This window comes from Scophthalmus maximus, chromosome 11 (assembly GCF_022379125.1).
Source record: "Scophthalmus maximus strain ysfricsl-2021 chromosome 11, ASM2237912v1, whole genome shotgun sequence".
Lineage (NCBI taxonomy): Eukaryota > Metazoa > Chordata > Actinopteri > Pleuronectiformes > Scophthalmidae > Scophthalmus > Scophthalmus maximus.
In genome coordinates, this window is record NC_061525.1 from 14,978,006 (window position 1) to 14,998,670 (window position 20,665).

A 20,665-nucleotide genomic window follows, 5' to 3' on the forward strand; every position below is an offset into this window, starting at 1 on the left:
AAGGTTTCATGTGGAGTTAATTGCAAAAACTTTACAAGCACATGGGCAGTTATGAAAAGTAACTAAGTAGGCTACATTTCCTACTCAAGTACCGTACTTGAGTACATTCATTACTTTTATTTTCTGCTTGTTTACCTAAAACTACGCTATATTTCAAAAGAAAATGTATGTAATCTTGACTCAACTAAATTTATTAGACAACTTTTGCTACTGTACAGATTCAGGTTCAAAATATAATCAACAAATAAATGGTGATTTCTACGTAAACATACGACTCCAGATCTCCTGGCGGATCCATAATTCAATAATTGTTTATAGTACATATAAGTATAATGTATTTATTCATGGGTTGATTCTTATACATTCAAGCCATGGCCCAGGGAGATAAAGACTGAATGACATTTCCTGTGTGTGAATGTGAACAAAAAACTAAAAGTCAGGTGTTTAACTTCTCAAGCAGCATTTCAACCGCACATCCAAACTCTCACATGACACAGACATAACCCAGGGACATGTCGTCCAACAGTGTAATTGCCTGTGACACTCCCAACAGTGAATTTGCACAGATACACACAGCCCTGGACATGTACCACTCTCTTTTCTAATTGGCTCAGATCAGGAAATAAAAATGTCACCTACAATAGAGTAAAACTGAAGTTTTCCCAGGAACACCCTGAATCACACAGGCTGTTTGTAAATTTGAGGCGTGCTGACTGCAAATCCAAAGTCACTCAGAAATGATGTCTTCACGCAGCAATTAAAGGATTTAATCTTCACAACAGATGAAGATGGGATTTCTCCCATATAGAAGAAACACAAACACTGTCCTCTTGTGGTCATTTAAAGACACTGCATCATCACAGAAATACTAGACTTGAGTATAAAAATTTAAAACTTACATTTATTTCCAATGTTGGACAAAATACCAATGTACAGTATATACTACCTGAAAAGGTTAACTAAAATCTAGAAAATCTCAAATGAACAAAGGGCATGTCATTGTGATTCTTTACTGGAGGAAACTCAAATAGTGTTTGTGAAATTTTACTCGACGTTTCATAATTATTTTCTAAATGATCATTCAGGACTTTGCGATAGACTTTAAAAGCGTGTTTTTCAGGTAAGTGCACAGTTGGTTCATCAGATCTTTGCTGTGACCCTCGACCCAGTGCATCTCGATCAGCACATCGTGTCCGTCCAGCTTCATGTTGAGCATACACTTGAACAGGAAGCGTTTGACGGCACCAGGGCTCGGGGGTTGCTTTGATGCCGCTTCCCCATCCACGGCAGGCGTTTCCTCTGGGCCTGTAGACTCCAAGTCCACATCTTCACTGCTTAGATCTTTTGAGTCTCCTTTTTGTTTTCCGGCCATGTTCCATATTTCATCTGTACTCGTCACGTTTGACGAGGAGCCACTGCCAGTCTTCTCTTCCAGCTGCTGTTCTGCCGGCTCCTGTGGAGACGTGGTTTCATCGTGAGCGTGATCACCCTGAGTCTTGCGGCTGATTTGTGTGGAAGCAGGTTGGTTCTGGGAGGGCGGGGTTGTGATGGCAGCGGCAGGTGAAACCACATGAGTTAGAGAGCTGGTCGCCGCTCTGGGAAGCTCTCGCAACTGACGAGTCTGTTCACGGCGCTTCTGTCGACCGTGGATCCAAGTGTTCTCCACAGCTGTCAGAAAGAGACTCTGCTCCCCCTCACCGCAGGGGATACGCTTGTGCAGCACCTGTCACACAAGAAGCTATATGTTGAGAGTTTGATACACCAAAGTTTGATAACCAAACTGATCACTTCATTTGATTGGATTTGTTAATTTCTGCTGCATACAGGGGATTGATCAGTACAGTAAAAGTACAAGGCACAAAAGTCCTGCAAATAAACTCTACATCTGATGTTTGAGCAAGGGATCATTGAGTTTGAAGTTTATCAGATTTTGATGCTACTCTGAGACAGCATGTTGTGTGTGTGGAAGGTTTACCCTCAAGTCAGTGAGTGTCCTCTCCAACAGAGCAGCGATCTTGTCTACGGGGCTGCAGCCTGTGCAGCCGATTGCTAGGGCTTTGACCTGCAGCTCCTTCAGTCCGGCCTCTGGAAGTGTGAACGACAGGGGCTTCCGCGACTTCTCCAGTTTACGTTTCTTACTGGGCGGAGACTGAAGTAGAACCAGAGGGAAATATAGGGTTAGGCTTAGTTATATAAAAATATAAATTCCAATGTTCTCGTGGTGTTCATTTACGACTGCAAAAAGTTTTTTGTTTATGCCGGATATAATCAATGTAGGAAAAAGAGGAAAAACACTCCTTATTCTGATTAAGGAGTGTTCAGGCATTTTTCCAATGAGGTTCGTCACACCAGCTCATTAGCATGAATTCAATTCTTTTGTTCAAAGTATTTGTAGCAGTTCATTACCAATTGAAGCCAGATTTAAACTAGCAGAGTACAGCTCTGCTAAAAAATGAACTGCGTGCAATGACGTCTTTTTTTTAAGTATATATTTTTTAAAATCTATTGTCTGTGTGAAGCCGTAATGAATGAGGAAACTAGATTATTGCTCTTGTGGTGATCTGATGCTTGGAGCCGGGATGAACATCTGAGGTCAAACAGTTGTATGAGCTCAAGATGGATGTTCAACATATACACCACCAGAGGGCGCTCACACCACGTGGACTCCACCTGAACCTGCAGCCAAGTGGTCCTCATCTCTAATCCTCTCTAATGTCACGCTATCACAGCAGTGGAGGTCGTCACACAAAAGTGTCTGAACGCAGCTGAAGCTCTGCAGCCGTTGTCCGCTACATGTCCACTGCAGCCAATATTTTCAAGCTGCACTCGGCGCATCACTGCAGGCTAAGAGTGGGGAGACAGCAGGGGGTCTGTAGCGGTGACAGAGCAGACAGTATGGCCGACTGACCTACAAACAGCTGATGGAAGGGGCAGACGTTGACCTTCACTCAGCTGCGGTGACCTGGACTTTTGATTACTTGTTCTTTTTAGTGCATCGGTCTAAGACCTTGTAGTTTTTTTTTAATAGTTTGATCTACATGTTTTGCTCTTTCTGTAAGAGGAATAGATGAATCTGGAATACATTATTAATAAATCCACATAAATATGACTACATAGTTCAGTCCCAGTAAAAAGGGTTTTCAGTGTTAATCATATGTTGATTTTTAGTTTAAATTATAGTCCATGAAAATACATGTTTAGAGGAGTTGGACACATTTAATCATTGGACTGACAATAGACGCCGCCTCGTCTGAGCTTCTTTTATTTTCTTATCGTTTCTCACAGACGTCTCTCCCCCATTGTCTCTACACACTGAAAGCCCTGCAGCTTAATTCAGAGGGAAAGGAAATCAATAAAATCCATTGCGCCAAATCTGAGTGCTGGTACCGAACATCCTTGACACAGATTCTTGCACTAATACACTGGTATATAAACACACACACACACACACACACACACACACACACACACACACACACACACACACACACACACACACACACACACACACACACACACACACACACACACACACACACACACACACACACACACACACACACACACACACACACACACACACACACACACACACACCAAAATGATGACAATTTAACCTTCAGGCAAACACTGTAAATCATACTCTGATCACTCCCTCTCCTCCCAACACCCATTTTCCTTTTTGTCGAGTCCCAGACCCCCCTGCGTGGCCTCCTCCTGAACCGCCTCCTGCCACAGGCCTGTGTGAGCCTCAGGGCTCAGATAAAACCTGGCAGCTCACACTCTGTTCTGTCTACTTGTCCTTTTATTCTGCTCGTCTCCATCCTCCTCTTGTCTGTATTCACTCGAATTTTTCACCTACATCTGGTTTTCCTTCCCTGAAATCCATCCTCTGCATCCTTTTCCCTATTGTTCATGAGAAGCCAGAATAAATATAATGAGATTTAATTTTTTCAATAATCATACATGGTCTTCTCTGTACAGTCAATGTGCAGTCAGCTTAACATAAACACCTGAAGTCTGGCCCTGATCATTGACAACAAAATCTTCCCATCAGCTCCTACACAGCTCACCAGGAAACACTTCATATTTTGTTTGTTTGTATGTTGAATATGAGAAAAAATGTGAAGACATTTTACCTAGATGATATATAAGTCCAACCTTGAGAATCTTGAAAGACTCGTTTAATAGCTTATGACAATTTATCACCTGTCTGGTAAAATAAAATTCAAACCAGAAGGAGGGGGGGAAAGAGAAGTAAAAGAAAAGGAGATGTCAGTAGTAGCAGTTTTGAGGCTGACCGGGCATTAAGGGTGTTATGTAGGTCACATCTGGAGGCCTGTCACATATGTTATCATCTATATTTAACATTGATGAGCAAGCCTATGTACATACATTACACCAGATGACCATAGGAGCACATGCATGCAGGCAGAATCAGGTAGTCAACCATGCAAGGAATTACATGTCACCACACACACACACAGTAAATGACAGTGGATATGGGTGAAAGTGGAGGAGGAGGAGGCGAGGAGGAGAAAATGTAGGCCAATTCTTCTGCTTAACTGCTTTTATGCTGAAGAGTTCACACACACACACACACACACACACACACACACACACACACACACACACACACACACACACACACACACACACACACACACACACACACACACACACACACACACACACACACACACACACACACACACACACACACACACACACACACACTCTTCTGCACCTTCTGACCACCTCCACCATCTTCTGTTTGTTTTTTTCCAATCTGTCATCACTGACGAATCATTCTCAGTCCTCTGGCTTTTTCATTCATCTCCAACTCTAACTGTCCACATAAGACAATGGTATAGTGTGTGTGTGTGTGTGTGTGTGTGTGTGTGTGTGCGTGCGTGCGTGCACAGTTGTGCCATGGCAACTGTTGCCTGGCTACAGCATGTTAAAATCACATAAAACCTCTCCCTAGAGGATGGAATAAGTGCTTCTAATGGAAAGGAGGCGAAAGAGGATATGTTCTGGAGAGAGACGAGAGGACAGAGCGGGACAGAGGTTGTTCATTATTAAGGAGGTTTTGGAAACAGTCCCCAGCGTTTAGGGAGCAGCTCAAAGAGCAAAATAACAAATGCTAATGAGATTAATTTCTAGGTATTGATGTGTGGTACAGTTTTTCTGTACTAAGTAGAGTCAAGGCCTAACAAACCATAATGGTTCTAAATTTCAGAAATAAAATCGGCACACGCTCACCGGAACAATGACATCATCGTAGAAACTCCAGGCCAGCGCCCACCGCATGGTCCGTCCCTGGCAGAACTCTGTGTGCGTCACTTTAGGCACCTGAGCAACGAGAAAAGGGAAACAGACTCAGAAATGACCAGCATGCGGATGATCGTTGCAGACCCAGATTACAAAACATAAAATAAAACCATATAAAAATCTACAAAAGCTCAAAATCACCAAATTATATTAATTTTGATCCTAAAAAGCATTCAGGAAATCATTGACTTGTGACCCCTGATGGTGTGAAAAATTCCACTATGACATTTTCTTGTGAGCTTTGGCTCCACGTCTCGCTGGGTGAGAAAATAAAGAGTAAATATCCATGATGTGAAAAAGAAGTGCATGTGGTGTGAAAACTCAAGTGTCTGAGAACAGCTAATAGGAAGAGGGGGGTCGCTTTGATAAAGATCAGAGGTCAAACAGCTATGTTTCTGAGTCAGGTTTTTATCACTTAAAAGGAGACTAGAAGAGAAACTGGAGAGAAGATAAAGTAATGGGTGTTCGAGGCATTAGAATATTAACTGGGCTGGGTTTCTTTTTACACACACACTTAAACATGAGGCTACACACTCGTCCCTGGATGTTAGCCAAGCACTGCACTCACTCTGATGAGCAGCGATGGCAGCCTGAAACCTCTGGAGGAGGTTGGCGTAACTGCAGGTGTGGAGCCTTTCTGTGTTTTTGAGCATGTGAGGGAAGTGACTGGAAGAGGACCAGAGATCTGCAGCGGTCAGGAATCATGTGCAGGGCTATTAGTTAGGCTCATGACACTGAAGCACTTTATCTACAGAGCGCCGCGTGATTCGGTCATGCACCGCTAACAGAAATCAGCTCGTTCATGGCTCGTTTGCTTCGTTGGCATATCAGAAAGAGCTGACCTTTTTAGTTCTCTGGGTATCTGCTTCCTCCACAGTGACTACTTAAGAGTGTTTGTTTGACATGTGAGGCAAAGATTATTTTAACAAGCCTTGTTATGAAGCCATGCACAGAGCAGAGTGTTGCTGCATGAACAAACTGAGACCAAAAAGCTGAGGCTGCTCTGTAAGACACACTGAAAGTTGTGGATGCAGTTGTGTGTATGTTTGTCTTTGTTCTGGGTCTCACCCTTTGTTTCCTCAGCTCTTCTTTCAAAGGTGCCAGGCTGCATTTCTTCCCCAACATGCAGCTGTACCACCTGCAGGAAGAAAGATCCATATTAACCAGCTGTGTGTGACAGCGTTAGAGGCCGACGGCCCGGGTGTAAATCGCCGAGCAGAGATCAAAACGAGCTGAGGTGGGCTCCAGGGAGCAACACAAAAACAAAGGGAAACACAAAACAACAACATGAGTCCAAAGTGGAGGAAAAGATGTTTTGATGTCGTCCCATGGCGGAGGCCAGATCAATAAGCTCTGTGAAGAGACGAGGTTAGTCTTGATCAGCGAGCAGCAGAGTCCAGTCCGGGGCAAGATGGCGGAATGATAAACACATCAGTCAGGAGTCAGTGTGGAAGAAAGACCGGTCAGTTCACAGTAGATACTATAGATATGAATTAAATATAAATCATCTGGTCTCTACTCAATGCCTACAACTTCAAAAAATATGAACTGTGGAAAAATAAACACAAAGATGAAGGCGTTAAGTTCCACTGGGGATATCTTTGTTTAGTCACCCTCACTTCTGTAGGTGCGTTTGATTTACTAAACCTCTCCAGCCAGTTTCCTCTGACTGTTCAGCTGCCAACATCTGGATGAAAGAAGCTCTGAGCTGCTGTTGTTGTTTTTAGCTTTTAAGTATATTTGTGTTTTGCCTCTCAGGCTTCACTCTGTACCGGCAGAAGGTTATGAAGATACTACAGACATTACTCAGGCCTGGAAAAAGTACTTCCACCTCCTCTGCAAGTTTTTATTTAAAAAAAAAAAAGTAATTTCTTTTTCCTCCTCAATAAAGACATTATGATAATGGTTTAAACAATAAATGGACTAATGTAAAAAATTAATTGACCAATTATTGTGAAATTTTTTTTGAAGTAAGAATTATGTATATTCTGACTCCTGCTTCTTAGATGTAATGATTTTCTGCTTTTCTCTGTTTCACTGTAAATCATATATTTTATATATAATATTTTAGACTGTTGGTTTCAATACTTCCTGACATGTTATAGACTAAATGGCGAATCCATCAAGATCAACAGATTAAGCAAAAATAATAGTTAATATTTGAACATCTGTTATATATAAAAAAAAATATATGCTGTTTTATGTATTAAAGATGCAAACAGAACAAACACATCTTTAAGCTTCAGATCTCTAACACGGAAACTATGAATTTCAGTAAGGTTATGACATTTCTAGTGAAGCCACCTTGAAACCAAACCTTAAACAAACGCATAGTTCGCTACACAAAGCTGCAGTCACACCCAACTCAAAAATCACTTTCATTTTAAAAACTGTTTAAACTTGTGACTGACAGTAAGAAAGAAATGTAATCAGGTCTGGGAGGTATGAAGACGCCTGGAGGGGTGAAGGGGGTGGGGAGAGCAACATGTCTGCCTCTGTTGCCACAATGAAATATTGAACAGCTCTAATATTCACAGATGTTCCCCACTTTTCCACACAGTGGGGAGGAACACCCAGAAGAGCCCCCAAACACCCCCCTCCACCAGACATCGCATTAGTGTGCAGCTGCATTAGCATTCATATATTTCTGAAGCACTGACATGTGATTATGATCTTATTACTGGAGACGGTAATTTTCATATCAATGGCATGATAAGTGGGGAGCATTTCCTAATTTTCCAACTGGAGGTTTGGGGCATTTGGATTCATGTTGTACTGAGAACTGTGGTGGTTAGAGACAAGAGGGAGAGAGGAGCAGGGGCGTGGCGGCAGAACGTCTCAAAGGACCAATGGGACAAGCTGGCGGTGTTTCCATGGACACCTGGTGGCTCTGGTGTCCCAGCATGCTTTTGGGAGTGACAGCCAGCCATGGTTGGCTTGGCCCGAGCCTCAAACCTGTTTAAATGAGACTCCGTTCATCCTCACTTCCTCTCCTCACTGAGCGAGTGTTACACAGAGCAGGCAGGTGTTAACGTCAGCCCCTCTCAGGACGGCTCGTCTTTCCACTGAAGCATTTCTCTCACACACACACACACACACACACACACACACACACACACACACACACACACACACACACACACACACACACACACACACACACACACACACACACACACACACACACACACACACACACACACACACACACACACACACACACACACACACACACACACACACACACCAGCATGTCTTCACAATTATGCTTTCATCCAAACTTGGTTCTCACAACTATAGAAAGTCAAACACACACACACACACACACACACACACACACACACACACACACACACACACACACACACACACACACACACACACACACACACACACACACACACACACACACACACACACACACACACACACACACACACACACACACACACACACACACACACACACACAAAATAGGAGTCCAAGCAGGTGTGGCGTGTCTAATTAGTTTTAATAGCACCACTCTGCAGCTCCCTCCACCCGTGTCTCACTCCGCTGCCCTGGTGACAGGCCTGGTAAAGGGGGAGGGTAAAGTGATGGCTGCTGGAGACCCCCCTCCACCCACCCAAACACAGCTGTTCCCTATGGGCTCCCGGATACAGTGCAGGGTGAGCGTGTGCCAAAATCACTAAACCAACTGTGGGTACCAGCTCCATCAACCTCTTCACCGGTTCTCTCAGTGGCCATTTAAACCTCTCACAGCCTCTTCAGAAAGAGCACTACTCTACACAGCACTCGTGTGTAGCCATCAGACAATCTAAGTGTACGGCTTTATAGTCCTGAACACATTTTCCGTATGCGATCAGACCTGATGAATCCGCTTTTGATTTGTTTGCAGCCACAGGGACAAAAAACTATGTTTGTGCCGGGTTTAATTTTGAAGGTAAACGTCCTGCTCTTTTCCTCACCGCAGGCGTTTCTTGAGCTGCAGACTGTCGTGGATGATCCTCTTGACAAACTCCAGTTCCCCGCCTTCCGCCATGATCTCCGTCACCCCGCCTGTGTTCACTGAACTGGGAGGAGGTCGCCGCGAGTTCCTGGAGTTGACCCCCTGCAGATAGCAACAAGACAGAGAGAGATTAAGATAAAATCCTATTAGAAGTAGTCACTGCCGTGGGTCATTTTCGTGCCGCCCTAGTCGGCGTTGCGTTTACTCTCCATGAGAGAAACGTAGAATTTAACTGTTAAAGATACAAACAAATTGAGCAGTTTGGTAGGGGATCAATACCTACCTTTGCTTCTAGCTGGTTCGCAAAGAACGGAGGGTTGCACATGCAAAAGTCGTATATGATCTCGGTCTCTTCTTTCAAGGCGTCCATCAGTAAAGTTTTCTGGGGAACTTTGACAACTGGGGAACGGAGAAAAGAAAAGAACTTGGATGAGAAGAGGATATTTGAGTTGTACGATTTTGTTAATCGTGACAGCAAAATGCCAAAATGAACTGTGAGAGTTTGGGCTGTCCCACAATTTTTCACTCATGACATAAATGTGGTGAAATCTTGGGCAGTCAATCCGTAACAGTGGTCCTACATCAGCTGTGTGGCACTGTCATGATGGAAATGTTAGGCTCTGATGATCAAAGACATTACATTTCTGACCAAATGTCAAATTTCAGATATTACAATTTGATGTTTGCTAACAATCCACATTTACAAACACGCAACAAAGAAAAGACAGGAAAAGAGGCCTTGTATGATGCAACACAAGGCAGATTTCCATCCCCCTGATTTTATGTCAATTTGAACTGGGAAATCAAACTGTTTTGTTTTTTACACTTGCCCAAGATGGGGGAGAAAAAATGTAAGCAAGATGTGAAAAGTGGATGTAAGTGCAAATTTCGTATGCATTATATTTTGCAACTGTTCCTGAAATTCTGGTAAATTTTTTGTTTTTCTGGTTTTGCTGAATCTCAAAGCCTGAGAGAATGCAGCGCAGAATGGTGGCATCAGTTGACTGATGACATACCTCTGCTTTCTATTCACACTGCAGCACTACAATACCATAAAAGTACAACTTGAAATATCTAAAAATTGACACTGTCCAGTCTGAGGCAGCAAATAAATTGATTTGTGGTCGATCTAACGGTTACAGATTGCATGGGCAATAGAACTATTTAAAAATTCACTAGTCAGGATTTTTTGCTGTTTTACCTCCTTCAGGATGAGCAGACAATATTTACCTTTGATGAGGTCAGACAGATTGTTCTGTTCCACGTTTTTCGTTGCGTAGTCAAAACAGATGTCGTCCACCTCTGTGGCGAGAAAATACCAGCCGTTCATTGTGGCTCCCAGCAAGGGGTAAATACACGACGCCCCAGTGCCTGAGGACAAACACGACACACAATCACACTTCTGGCAGCGTGACAGTGATGTATAGAGTCACAATGAGTAATGGTTATGACCCAGTGATCAGTATAGAAAACCTCTGGGATGCTGTTTTAAGTAAATGAGTATACGAAGGGAAGCTAGTCCCAGAACGTGTGATGGTGCGTTTCTAACAACCTGATCTTTAAACTGACCATAATGGTCGATACATGTCAGTCATAGTAGCTTTTATTGAATCATTCACATTTACAAAAGAAACGAAGCTGCTTAATTCAGTCGAGGCTGAGAGAGAGGTCACATCCGTTAGTGAAGGTGATCCTTCAGGGAGAAGACAGCTTCAATCTGCTAACAGAAAGATTCAGGGTCACCAATCAGTGACCTGAGGCCCTACAGAGTAGACACGCAATCACGCACACGCAGACACGCACACACACACACAACCCCTTTTGTCTGGAAGACAGAACAGCAACCAAGCTGTGACACTGTGGAAAGGGATTTGGCTGGTACATACTGGGAACATTGGCGGTGACTGGGCTCATCTTTACCAGCTGGAGGCACCAGCTGACATTTGGTGTGTATGGATCTGAGCAGCTCGTACCCACATCCAGAACAAACAACACCAGGGGTCCACAACTCATATCAACTCCACGCCAATCACCTGCACTCTCCATATTTTCTTTTGCATTTTCTTCTCCTTTTTCTTTTATCTACATGTGTATGTAAGTGAAGCTTCTACATGAGATCAAAATCCTGAAGAATGAAGACTTTCCCCTTGAAGATGAGACATGCTGTTTGTTTTTGCCACAGTATTTAAAGGGGCCCCAAGATTTGTTAAGGACTAAGAAAGAATTTTTTTTTTAATTGCTGCCACGTTGAATTTCATACTGTTTTGAAAACTATCCGTTAAGAGTCTGGTAATGTCGTTACGTAGGATTACAATCCTAAATCAGTGCAATTTTAAAGTAAGTTGTGCATTTAGACAGCTTGATAAATGAAAAGTGATTTTGCAGCCTAGCTGGAAATAAATAAATAATGATTAACACAACAGAATAGAGAACAAAAATCTAAATGTGAATGAATGAAAACATAACTTGCAGGTCGGGCTGAAAAAGTAAAACCTAAACATGTAAAGGGGCCTCAGTAAATTGTCTTGTAGACTTGAAGAGTTTGGGAAATCCCTTGTCAGCTTGGCTCATTTAGAGCATCCTTACCACATGATGATGTAAGTGATACCTATCACACACACTGTTCACAGTGAGATGGCACATGTAAAGCAGAGGACACAAACAGAAGTGGAGGTGGTACCGATGTCGATGCCCCTGCGTAGCTGCTTCTGGCCGTCGATTAGGTCCTCCACCCAGTGGATGTAGTTGAGGCGCAGGGGGACAGTGGGTATGAGGCGCTCCAGAGGGATCTCGATGGTCAAACCAAAGTCTTCCTTTAGCAGGGTGCAGGTCAGCGCTCGGACCGCCTCCGGCTCTTTGAAATTCACACTAGCGGAGAAACAAACATGGCAGAATGAGTTCATGCAAACATATGAATGCAACAGGAACAAAGAGTATTTTTGGATCGGAGTTATACTTTAAATTTAATCTAAAATGTATCTGGTTGGTTAAAAGGAAACTATTTTTTAATTTAAGCTGTTATTTTATCTGTTATAATAACACTGTAACTACCGAAAACGTAATATTTGTTTCTATTCTGATAGGAATGTGGTCTAGTAAAAAACTAGAAAAATTAAAGTCGAGGTCGGACAAAAACCCACTTTTTCCTTTAAAAGATGATTTCAAATTAAATTTAGTGACTTGCTGATCCTCATTTTTTACCAGCAATTAATCAAACTGCTATTAAAACAGCACTTCTGCTCCCTGCACCAAACCCAATTATTCCACAAACACACATGCACTAACACACACACACAAGACACTGGTGGATAAGCAGCCCATCAGTTCACAATCCCCTCCAATGACAATGGAATTCACATTTTCTTCAGCACTAAGACCCGCCACTTGAATATATTCCCAGTTCTCATTCGGCTCCCCCGTCTTTTCCTGTGGACGTGTTTAATGATTTCAGCTGTCACACGAGCGGGCACGAGTGCGGCAGACAGAACGAGTGTGGGTGTGATCGGTGTAATTAAAGCTTCGCTGAGCACTTTCGCACCTTGGCAGATGCAATTAGACGCGTCCTGGTGACGGGAGAGTCTGGCACCACACAAGTTTGGTGTGAACATATTCGAGTGGGGGAAAAAACGGAAAGAAAAAAAAAACATTTTGTGACAACTCTGAGGGCTAAAGCAGTCCTCCTCTGATTTTGTCATTGTTTTCACTGTGACACTGTTTCCTTCACAAATCAATTACACACAAACAGGTGAAATGTTTCAGTTTCTCCTCCGTGATAAATCACATCAAACAAACTTTTGTGCCGCTGATTTATAGATTTCCCTTCACTCCAGGTGCTTGTAATGAATAGAATGACTCTATACTTTCTGCAGCCGGCCGCCTTTAGGTGCAGTCAATACTACTAATGAGAAACAACGACGGGGACGACAAGGTGGAACTGTTACTGACCGTATGTGACTACAATGTTTTGCCTTCACTGCTGGTTGTCGAATCGTGGCCGATTAAAAAACAATCAGGAAGCAAATGCGGGTTACTGAATAATTGTTCCCAAACATCTCAGATTTTGCATGTCCATACTACAACGCCATAATGAGGAAGTAATATAGATGTAGCCTTGAAAAGGTTTGTCTCTGTCAGGGTGATTTAGACAGAAAACAGAAACAGGCCTCTGCCAGAGGAGCCCAGGTCGTCTGTGCGACAACTGCATTGTGTCAATTGAATCATTCCAATTTTGCCTGGCAATATGCACGACTGCAGCACAATGAGAGAAACAATAATGCAGAAGCCCTGAGGCAGCATGTGCTTTTGCCTTTTCTTGAGACCTTGTTTTATCACATGTCAAAAATCTAAATTTAATTAATAAACACCTTTAAATTTTCAGTTGATATTATGATCATATAATGCTTATCGCTACATATCCTTAAATACATTTCGTCAAGTGATCACATGAGGCCCTCAGGGGTTTTCACAAAGACAAACGACCTTCCTCCAGCCAGGTGTGAGACAGATACAAATGAGAAGTGATTTACCTGCAGAGTCCGATATTAATCTTACCAAGTGTCTTATCACCTAATGAACATATTAGGTTAATGGTCCAGTTTCATCAGCTGCTGAAGGAGTGTGACCTTAGAGAAAAACTAACACCTAGCTCCTCCGAGGACGTTCAACGTGTTTACAAAAAGACAAACCAGAGAAGAACCTGAAGCCTCATCTTCAGGGTAAATTCAGATTGAGGCAGAAGTGATACATCAGCATAACATTCACTCACTTTTCCCAAAATAAAAGCCAGACTCCCACATCTGTCCAGCTCTCAGATATTCTGCCCTCTCTCATTTCTCCTCAGAGGCATCATTAGATAACGATCAATATTCAGAGAGGCAGGGCTGCTCAGGCCAGCCCTCTATTTTTAGTCCCTGATGGCTGTGTGCGTACGGTAGTGTGTGTGTGTGTGTGTGTGTGTGTGTGTGTGTGTGTGTGTGTGTGTGTGTGTGTGTGTGTGTGTGTGTGCGCGTGCGCAACACAGACCGATCACTCCCATCAGCAGCACTGCGAACGTCTCCATGGCAACCCCACCTACTGAACAGATGAAGAGAGCACGCAAATCCGGCCACGCTGGAGCAATGGCTGATACCAGACGTAGCGTGAGAGTGCCCGCTATTTTACGTCTGTGCTGCCACGTAGGTGCACCGCACGCTGCGTGCATACGACATCAACGTGACCGACGGGAAACCGTGTGGGACAAACGGGAGTGCAAAAGTTGTAATGAGATGATTGTGTACTGTGATGATGAGGAAAAGATCAGGATTTGAAAACTTGATTCCAGCTTGTGTGGACCAGGTGAAAGGGAGCAGATAGAGGTTTAGAGTGAGACTGTGCACGAGAAGAAAAAAAGAAAGAAAAAGACTGAATGCTGAGTAGCAGAAACGTCCTTGGCTCAGGTTCAGAGGGATGAAGAGAACGACATCATTAAACCAGAGGGAAGTTTACTGCTGAGACAAACAGCTCACACTCACCTCCATGTTACATGATCTCCACACACACACACACACACACACACACACACACACACACACACACACACACACACACACACACACACACACACACACACACACACACACACACACACACACACACACACACACACACACACACACACACACACACACACACACACACACACACACACAGAGGTGACCTTCAAGGTACATCCACCTCACTATTAATGGGCTGGAGAAAAGAAAATTGTGCTGATTAGCATCAACTTCTCTCTCGTCAGGCATTTTTCTTTCACTTAGAACTCAACATAAATAAGATGAATTGACTTTGAATATCGCCCAGTTTATTTTGTGAAATTTTGCATGATGTGAAAATGTAACATTTCCTCAATTGCGGAAGTGAAAGCTCTTCCACACATGCTCGTCTCCCAGCCCATAAAAAATATGACTGCCAAATTAAATGTCACAAGGGATGTTGCATTTTTAATACCCATTCATGCCTCCCAATCCCCCCAATCTGAGCCCCTCTTCTCCTTCCCCCAAAAACTGAAACAAACCCACACTCAGACTATTTGGGGTTTATCTTTTCCTCATTTCAATTCCAAATCACATCCACTTCTCCAGCTGCTTTTGGTCTGAGCTTGACTCTGCCCACTGCTATCAGTCCTCTCCACTTACGACTCCTAAATGAGGGGAGACGCATCTCCCCCCGAGGAGTGAGTGAGTGTCTCCCCAAGATTACTCTTATCCCCAAACTCGCTGCTTAAATACTTAAAAACCTGGGAGATGAATTCATTGGGAAATACAAAACCATGCTAATCCCTCCGCTGATGGAATGACAGACTGACGGGGAAGAAGAGCCAGATTTCTGCAGACTGTTAAGAAACAGCTGATACCACACACAACGTAAGACACAAATCCTGAGCATCCGTTCGTGTGGTACGCAAAAACAAGGAACTGGCAACTGTACTCCTGTTTTACAGAGGGGCCACAGCTGAAAATGGCACAAATGTTGTTCCGCACATCTTTCGGAACTTTTCCTGTCAGCCATCTAGTAAAATTTCTTGAAAATGTCAGTCGGCCCATGTGAGAATACAGAAGGAAAAATAATTCAGTGAGCAATCGAGCCTGTTCATGACTGTAAACAAAAACACTCTGCAGCAGAGTTATCGTCATGTCCTGCCTCAATGTCTGATCAATGCACAACATTTTATTTAATGGTGGCTTAAACTATTTCTGGACAAATCTTTAAGAGACAGGGAAAGTATCCAGTGTCAGAATTTCTTCTCAGATGCCAAAACATGTTGCAACGCAAAAAAAGTGATGACTATTGGCTACAGCAAATGTTTGGAATCTATACCAAGAAGAATTGAGGCTGTTTTACGGCCCAGTATTAGTACGGTGTTCCTAATAAAGTACTTTGTGCGTGGAGATCATGCCGCCTGCTTCACTGCTGACTCTTTTCAGTTTTCTTTGTCTTCAAATAGTATCCAAATTCTTATTTTCAGTTTCCACATTGGAACTCTAGTCCAAACACTACCAACCCATTATCTGTTGTCAGTTTGTCTGTCAGGGAACCGCAGACGGAAACAGACGTTCGTCCCGCCGTGATATGACTGACGGGCCACACATCGCAACCACAAAGCATCAGCCCACACTCATATGTTCACAGTAGCACACAGATGTTGAGACTCGCCACAGTGACACCATTTCTGCATTCATCTGCATAACACTGAAAATAACAAGTGATTTCCTCACTGAGCCATCGAAGAGGGAGGAGAGCGGCGTCAGTCCTGACAGACGACCAGCGCACCTCAGACACGAGTCCAACAATAACTGTCAGTCATTACATTCTTTCTGGGGGTTCCTTTGTTTGTTTTTTTTTAAATCTAAATTTCAAAAGACTAAACCTGCTAGAAAAGGCTTGATCAAACCTAACCAAGATAAATGAAATTATATTCTGGACATTTTTCCGACTAAATTGATGATGCTTGTGTATTTTGGGAATTTTTTTCTAAACCACTGTTTCTATTTTCCAGTTTCGATTTAGAATATAAACTTTTATTCTACTAAATGCTACTATTGTTAAACACAAAGCAGCTGCATGAGAACAGTGTCTACATAAAATATAAACCAGCAGAATTATTATGGAAACATCTAATCAAAGATGGTGATAGTTTACAGTTATTGATACTCAACAACAGAAGAACATTTTGGTTGGTACCAAAGAGGTTTAATAACCAGTTCTAAATATAAAAACTGTTACAGCACACAACCATAAATTGGAAATATACTGCACAATTAGTTGGCAGTTTATTCGCTACATCTAGTCAAAACTAAAGCGGTCTAATACAACAGCAGTGTAGTTGCTGGTTATTGTCATACAATGAAATATTTCACTTATTAAAAGTTATACCTGTGCTTTAACTGCTATTACAGCATATCTATCACATTAGAAAGCATGTAAAGATGGATATCAATAACCAATAATGGCATTTTAATTACATTAATAACACCTCCATCCATGCATCCATCAATCTATACATCCATTCATCCAATCCAGAGCTACATTTTCTCAAGTTTAATTATATTACTACAAATGGTTATTTTCATTATTGATGAATCAGTAGTTATTCATCATCTCAACTTATCAATTAATGTCCATAAGAAATGTCCATTACAAAATGCTGGAGCATTAGACGATGGCAACCAATGTCTTGTTTAGTCCAAAAAACAAATATTTGTTATAATATAATGTCGAAAGACTGAGACAAGTTCACACATGTATTTAAATATCATCCTCCAGCTCATCTACACTTTTCCTTTATGAGGCATTTGTTTGTCAAAAGGTTTGAAGTAGAAAAGAAAAAACTTTATTCGATTGCATGAAAGAGAGAGAGGTGTCTCACCAACTACACTGGACAGAACATTTGTGCTGATTTAGTTCACGATTCTTTCCCACTGAAGCAGTAATCACGATCTCACACTGTCTGACGTCAATGCTTCGAATCCCACCAGACATATTCGTCCTTTGTTCTCCTGCCTGGACTTTTTCACATCATGATTTCTCAGCAGTATCTCTTGCTCGCTCGCGCGCACACGCACACATACACACCCGCAATTTGTGTCCAGACTAAGTGCCAGGTGGGAGCTTACTGTTCAGATTTTGATTGACATGCTAAGCCATTTTTAAAATTGGGATTCAATTTAAAAGATCTCTCATAAATACTTTGTTTGCTGTTCTCTTTCTTCATTAGAGAGACTTCACAGAGAATGGAGGGACTTGGAAAAAAAACTCTTGATGTTGGGATCCTCAGGGTCTGACTGAGTCAGGCTGGTTTATTGGTGAAAAGGTATTTAAATAAACTGCTTCGATAAGCACAGCATATATACATTAGTCATATAGCCAGAAGTATGTGGACACCTGAACATCTCATCCTAAAACGTTGGAATCTATGGTGCGAGACATTCAACAGGGAAATGTTTTTTTTTGACAATGAGATGCCATGTTCAGTCGGGAGAGGCTGTGGGGTTTCAACCAATCACATCCCCCTCATGCAACACAAAGGCATCAATACTAAATATCAACCTCCAATATTATACAAGGATTGAAAATACTGTGTATAGTAAATAACTATCATTAATGTAACCTACATTAATTTTGCAAGTAAAGAATCAATAATAAAGAAAACCCCTTCATAATCAATGAAAAAACACATTACAACAATTCCATAGGCATTCACTATATCAATGTTTCCATATATTAAATAACTAAATAGTATTTTCCCTCCCTTCATGTTGCATGTAGGGAATGTAATTTGGAAAAAAAAAAAACATGGCCACTCCCGACTTAAGATGGATTTCTCATTTATCAAAAAACATTTGCCCGATGAATGTCCAGCAGTGAGACTTGAATGAAACATCACTACAAGGAAGAGCTGTGTCATACAGAAATATATTTCTATTATTCAGCCTGCCTTCATTGAATCAAATGGGGGTGAACAAAATAGTAGTAGTTTGTGGCATATGCCGGCGAGGATCGGTATATTCCTGTGAGAAGTGGTATATGACTGTGTGGAGCGACACAAGCCAGTAAAACAGCAGCAGCATTTCACCCAGAACGGAAACGTGCCACCAGAGCAAGGGCATGTTTGTTGCTTTTTAGTTTGACATTTGACAAAAGAGTTTCAAATAGAGGCGGAAGGGACCAGAGCTGTAGGGTGATCACATGACAAGTTTGCAATCGAGGAGGGAAAACTCAATAAGTTGCGGTGCAGTACAGAACACGCAGTCAGAGCAGTCTCAGGTACATAAACACAGTCAGAGCAGACTCATGTACTTATACACAGTCAGAGCAGTCTCATGTACTTATACACAGTCAGAGCAGACTGATGTACTTAAACACAGTCAGAACAGTCTCAGGTACTTAAACACAATCAGAACAGTCTCAGGTACTTAAACACAGTCAGAACAGACTCATGTACTTATACACAGTCAGAGCAGACTCATGTACTTGTACACAGTCAGAGCAGTCTCAGGTACTTACAGACAGTCAGAGCAGACTCATGTATGTAAACACAGTCAGAGCAGACTCATGTATGTAAACACAGTCAGAGCAGACTCATGTACTTATACACAGTCAGAGCAGACTCATGTACTTAAACCCAGTCAGAGCAGACTCATGTACTTATACACAGTCAGAGCAGACTCATGTACTTAAACCCAGTCAGAGCAGACTCATGTACTTAAACCCAGTCAGAGCAGACTCATGTACTTAAACACAGTCAGAACAGTCTCATGTACTTAAACACAGTCAGAACAGTCTCATGTACTTAAACACAGTCTCATGTACTTAAACACAGTCAGAGCAGTCTCATGTACTTAAACACAGTCAGAACAGTCTCATGTACTTAAACACAGTCTCATGTACTTAAACACAGTCAGAACAGTCTCATGTACTTAAACACAGTCAGAACAGTCTCATGTACTTAAACACAGTCTCATGTACTTAAACACAGTCAGAGCAGTCTCAGGTACTTACACGGGTCGTCCCGAGAGGCTGGTGTGCACATGCAGCAGGAAGTCAGGGTACTTGGAGGCCAGGTAGGCGAAGTCCGGTGGTCGGTCTTTGTACCGGTTCCTAGGATGCATGGACTTGTTCAGAGCCATGTTCAGAGCCCTGGATGAAAAAAACACATGTTCGAGTGTGAGTTTGGAGGGACAGAGACATGTGAACAAGAACAACGGGTTATTAGTACAAAAGTTAAACGTTGGCACAATAAACCGACATTTGAATCGAGAACATAAACATTAAACACCCACCACCACGGAGCACGTGCTGTTCTTCCAGCAACACGTCAACAGTTACTTTACGTCAACCGTTACTTTACGTCAACCGTTACTTTACGTCACGTGCAAGACGTAAACGAATACTTCGCTTCTCAACAACCGGATTCAAGCGGAGTTGGTTCGGTGTAGTTAAGCTAACTCTGGAAGCTAACACGTAGCCACCGCCGCTCGGCGCTCACCTTTACTGGAGCTTTGTCTTGTTTTGTCGACGCCTGTTATTGTTTCGCTGCCGGCGTTGACCTCGTAGACAAAAAGAAACTGTGGAGAAACCCCTCACACACAACTGACGTTGGCACAACGTTTCCCACTCTCGACAACTCTCTTCCTGGATGACCTCGACGTCACCACTCTACGTAATTTACGTCATGAAAAAACGCGGTTGCCATGTCACGTTTCAGTTTGTCAAATTTAACCTTTTGATTTAATGTAACAACAAACAAAATCACACCCTTCTCTTTTATTTATATATATTTTGATT

General features: G+C 42.4%; 1 protein-coding gene across 2 annotated transcripts; it reads right to left on the reverse strand.

Moving 5' to 3' along the window:
- Window positions 1-738: 738 nt before the first annotated feature.
- mettl16 (methyltransferase 16, N6-methyladenosin) lies at window positions 739-20,528 on the reverse strand. 2 transcript variants are annotated; one of them, XM_035621797.2, is made up of 10 exons: window positions 20,367-20,528; window positions 19,880-20,017; window positions 12,024-12,211; window positions 10,574-10,714; window positions 9,627-9,742; window positions 9,303-9,445; window positions 6,403-6,472; window positions 5,266-5,355; window positions 1,976-2,149; window positions 739-1,723 (listed from the first exon to the last, which is right to left on the reverse strand). In XM_035621797.2, the coding sequence occupies exons 2-10, from the start codon at window positions 20,005-20,007 to the stop codon at window positions 1,082-1,084; spliced, it is 1,692 nt and encodes a 563-aa protein (XP_035477690.1). In that variant the 5' UTR covers window positions 20,008-20,017; window positions 20,367-20,528; the 3' UTR covers window positions 739-1,081. The 2 variants fall into 2 exon arrangements, with proteins under 2 accessions (XP_035477690.1, XP_035477691.1); XM_035621798.2 differs by lacking the exon at window positions 20,367-20,528 and adding an exon at window positions 20,161-20,298.
- Window positions 20,529-20,665: the final 137 nt, after the last annotated feature.

Bases quoted from the DNA above. Each gene is read 5' to 3' on its own strand.
- mettl16 (XM_035621797.2), bottom strand. From the start codon at position 20,007: ATGGCTCTGAACAAGTCCATGCATCCTAGGAACCGGTACAAAGACCGA. The intron at 9,446-9,626 runs GTAGGTATTGAT...TGCTATCTGCAG, and splicing joins CGAACCAGCTAGAAGCAAAG to GGGGTCAACTCCAGGAACTC. The intron at 5,356-6,402 runs GTGAGACCCAGA...CTCGTTGCTCAG, and splicing joins AAGAGCTGAGGAAACAAAGG to GTGCCTAAAGTGACGCACAC.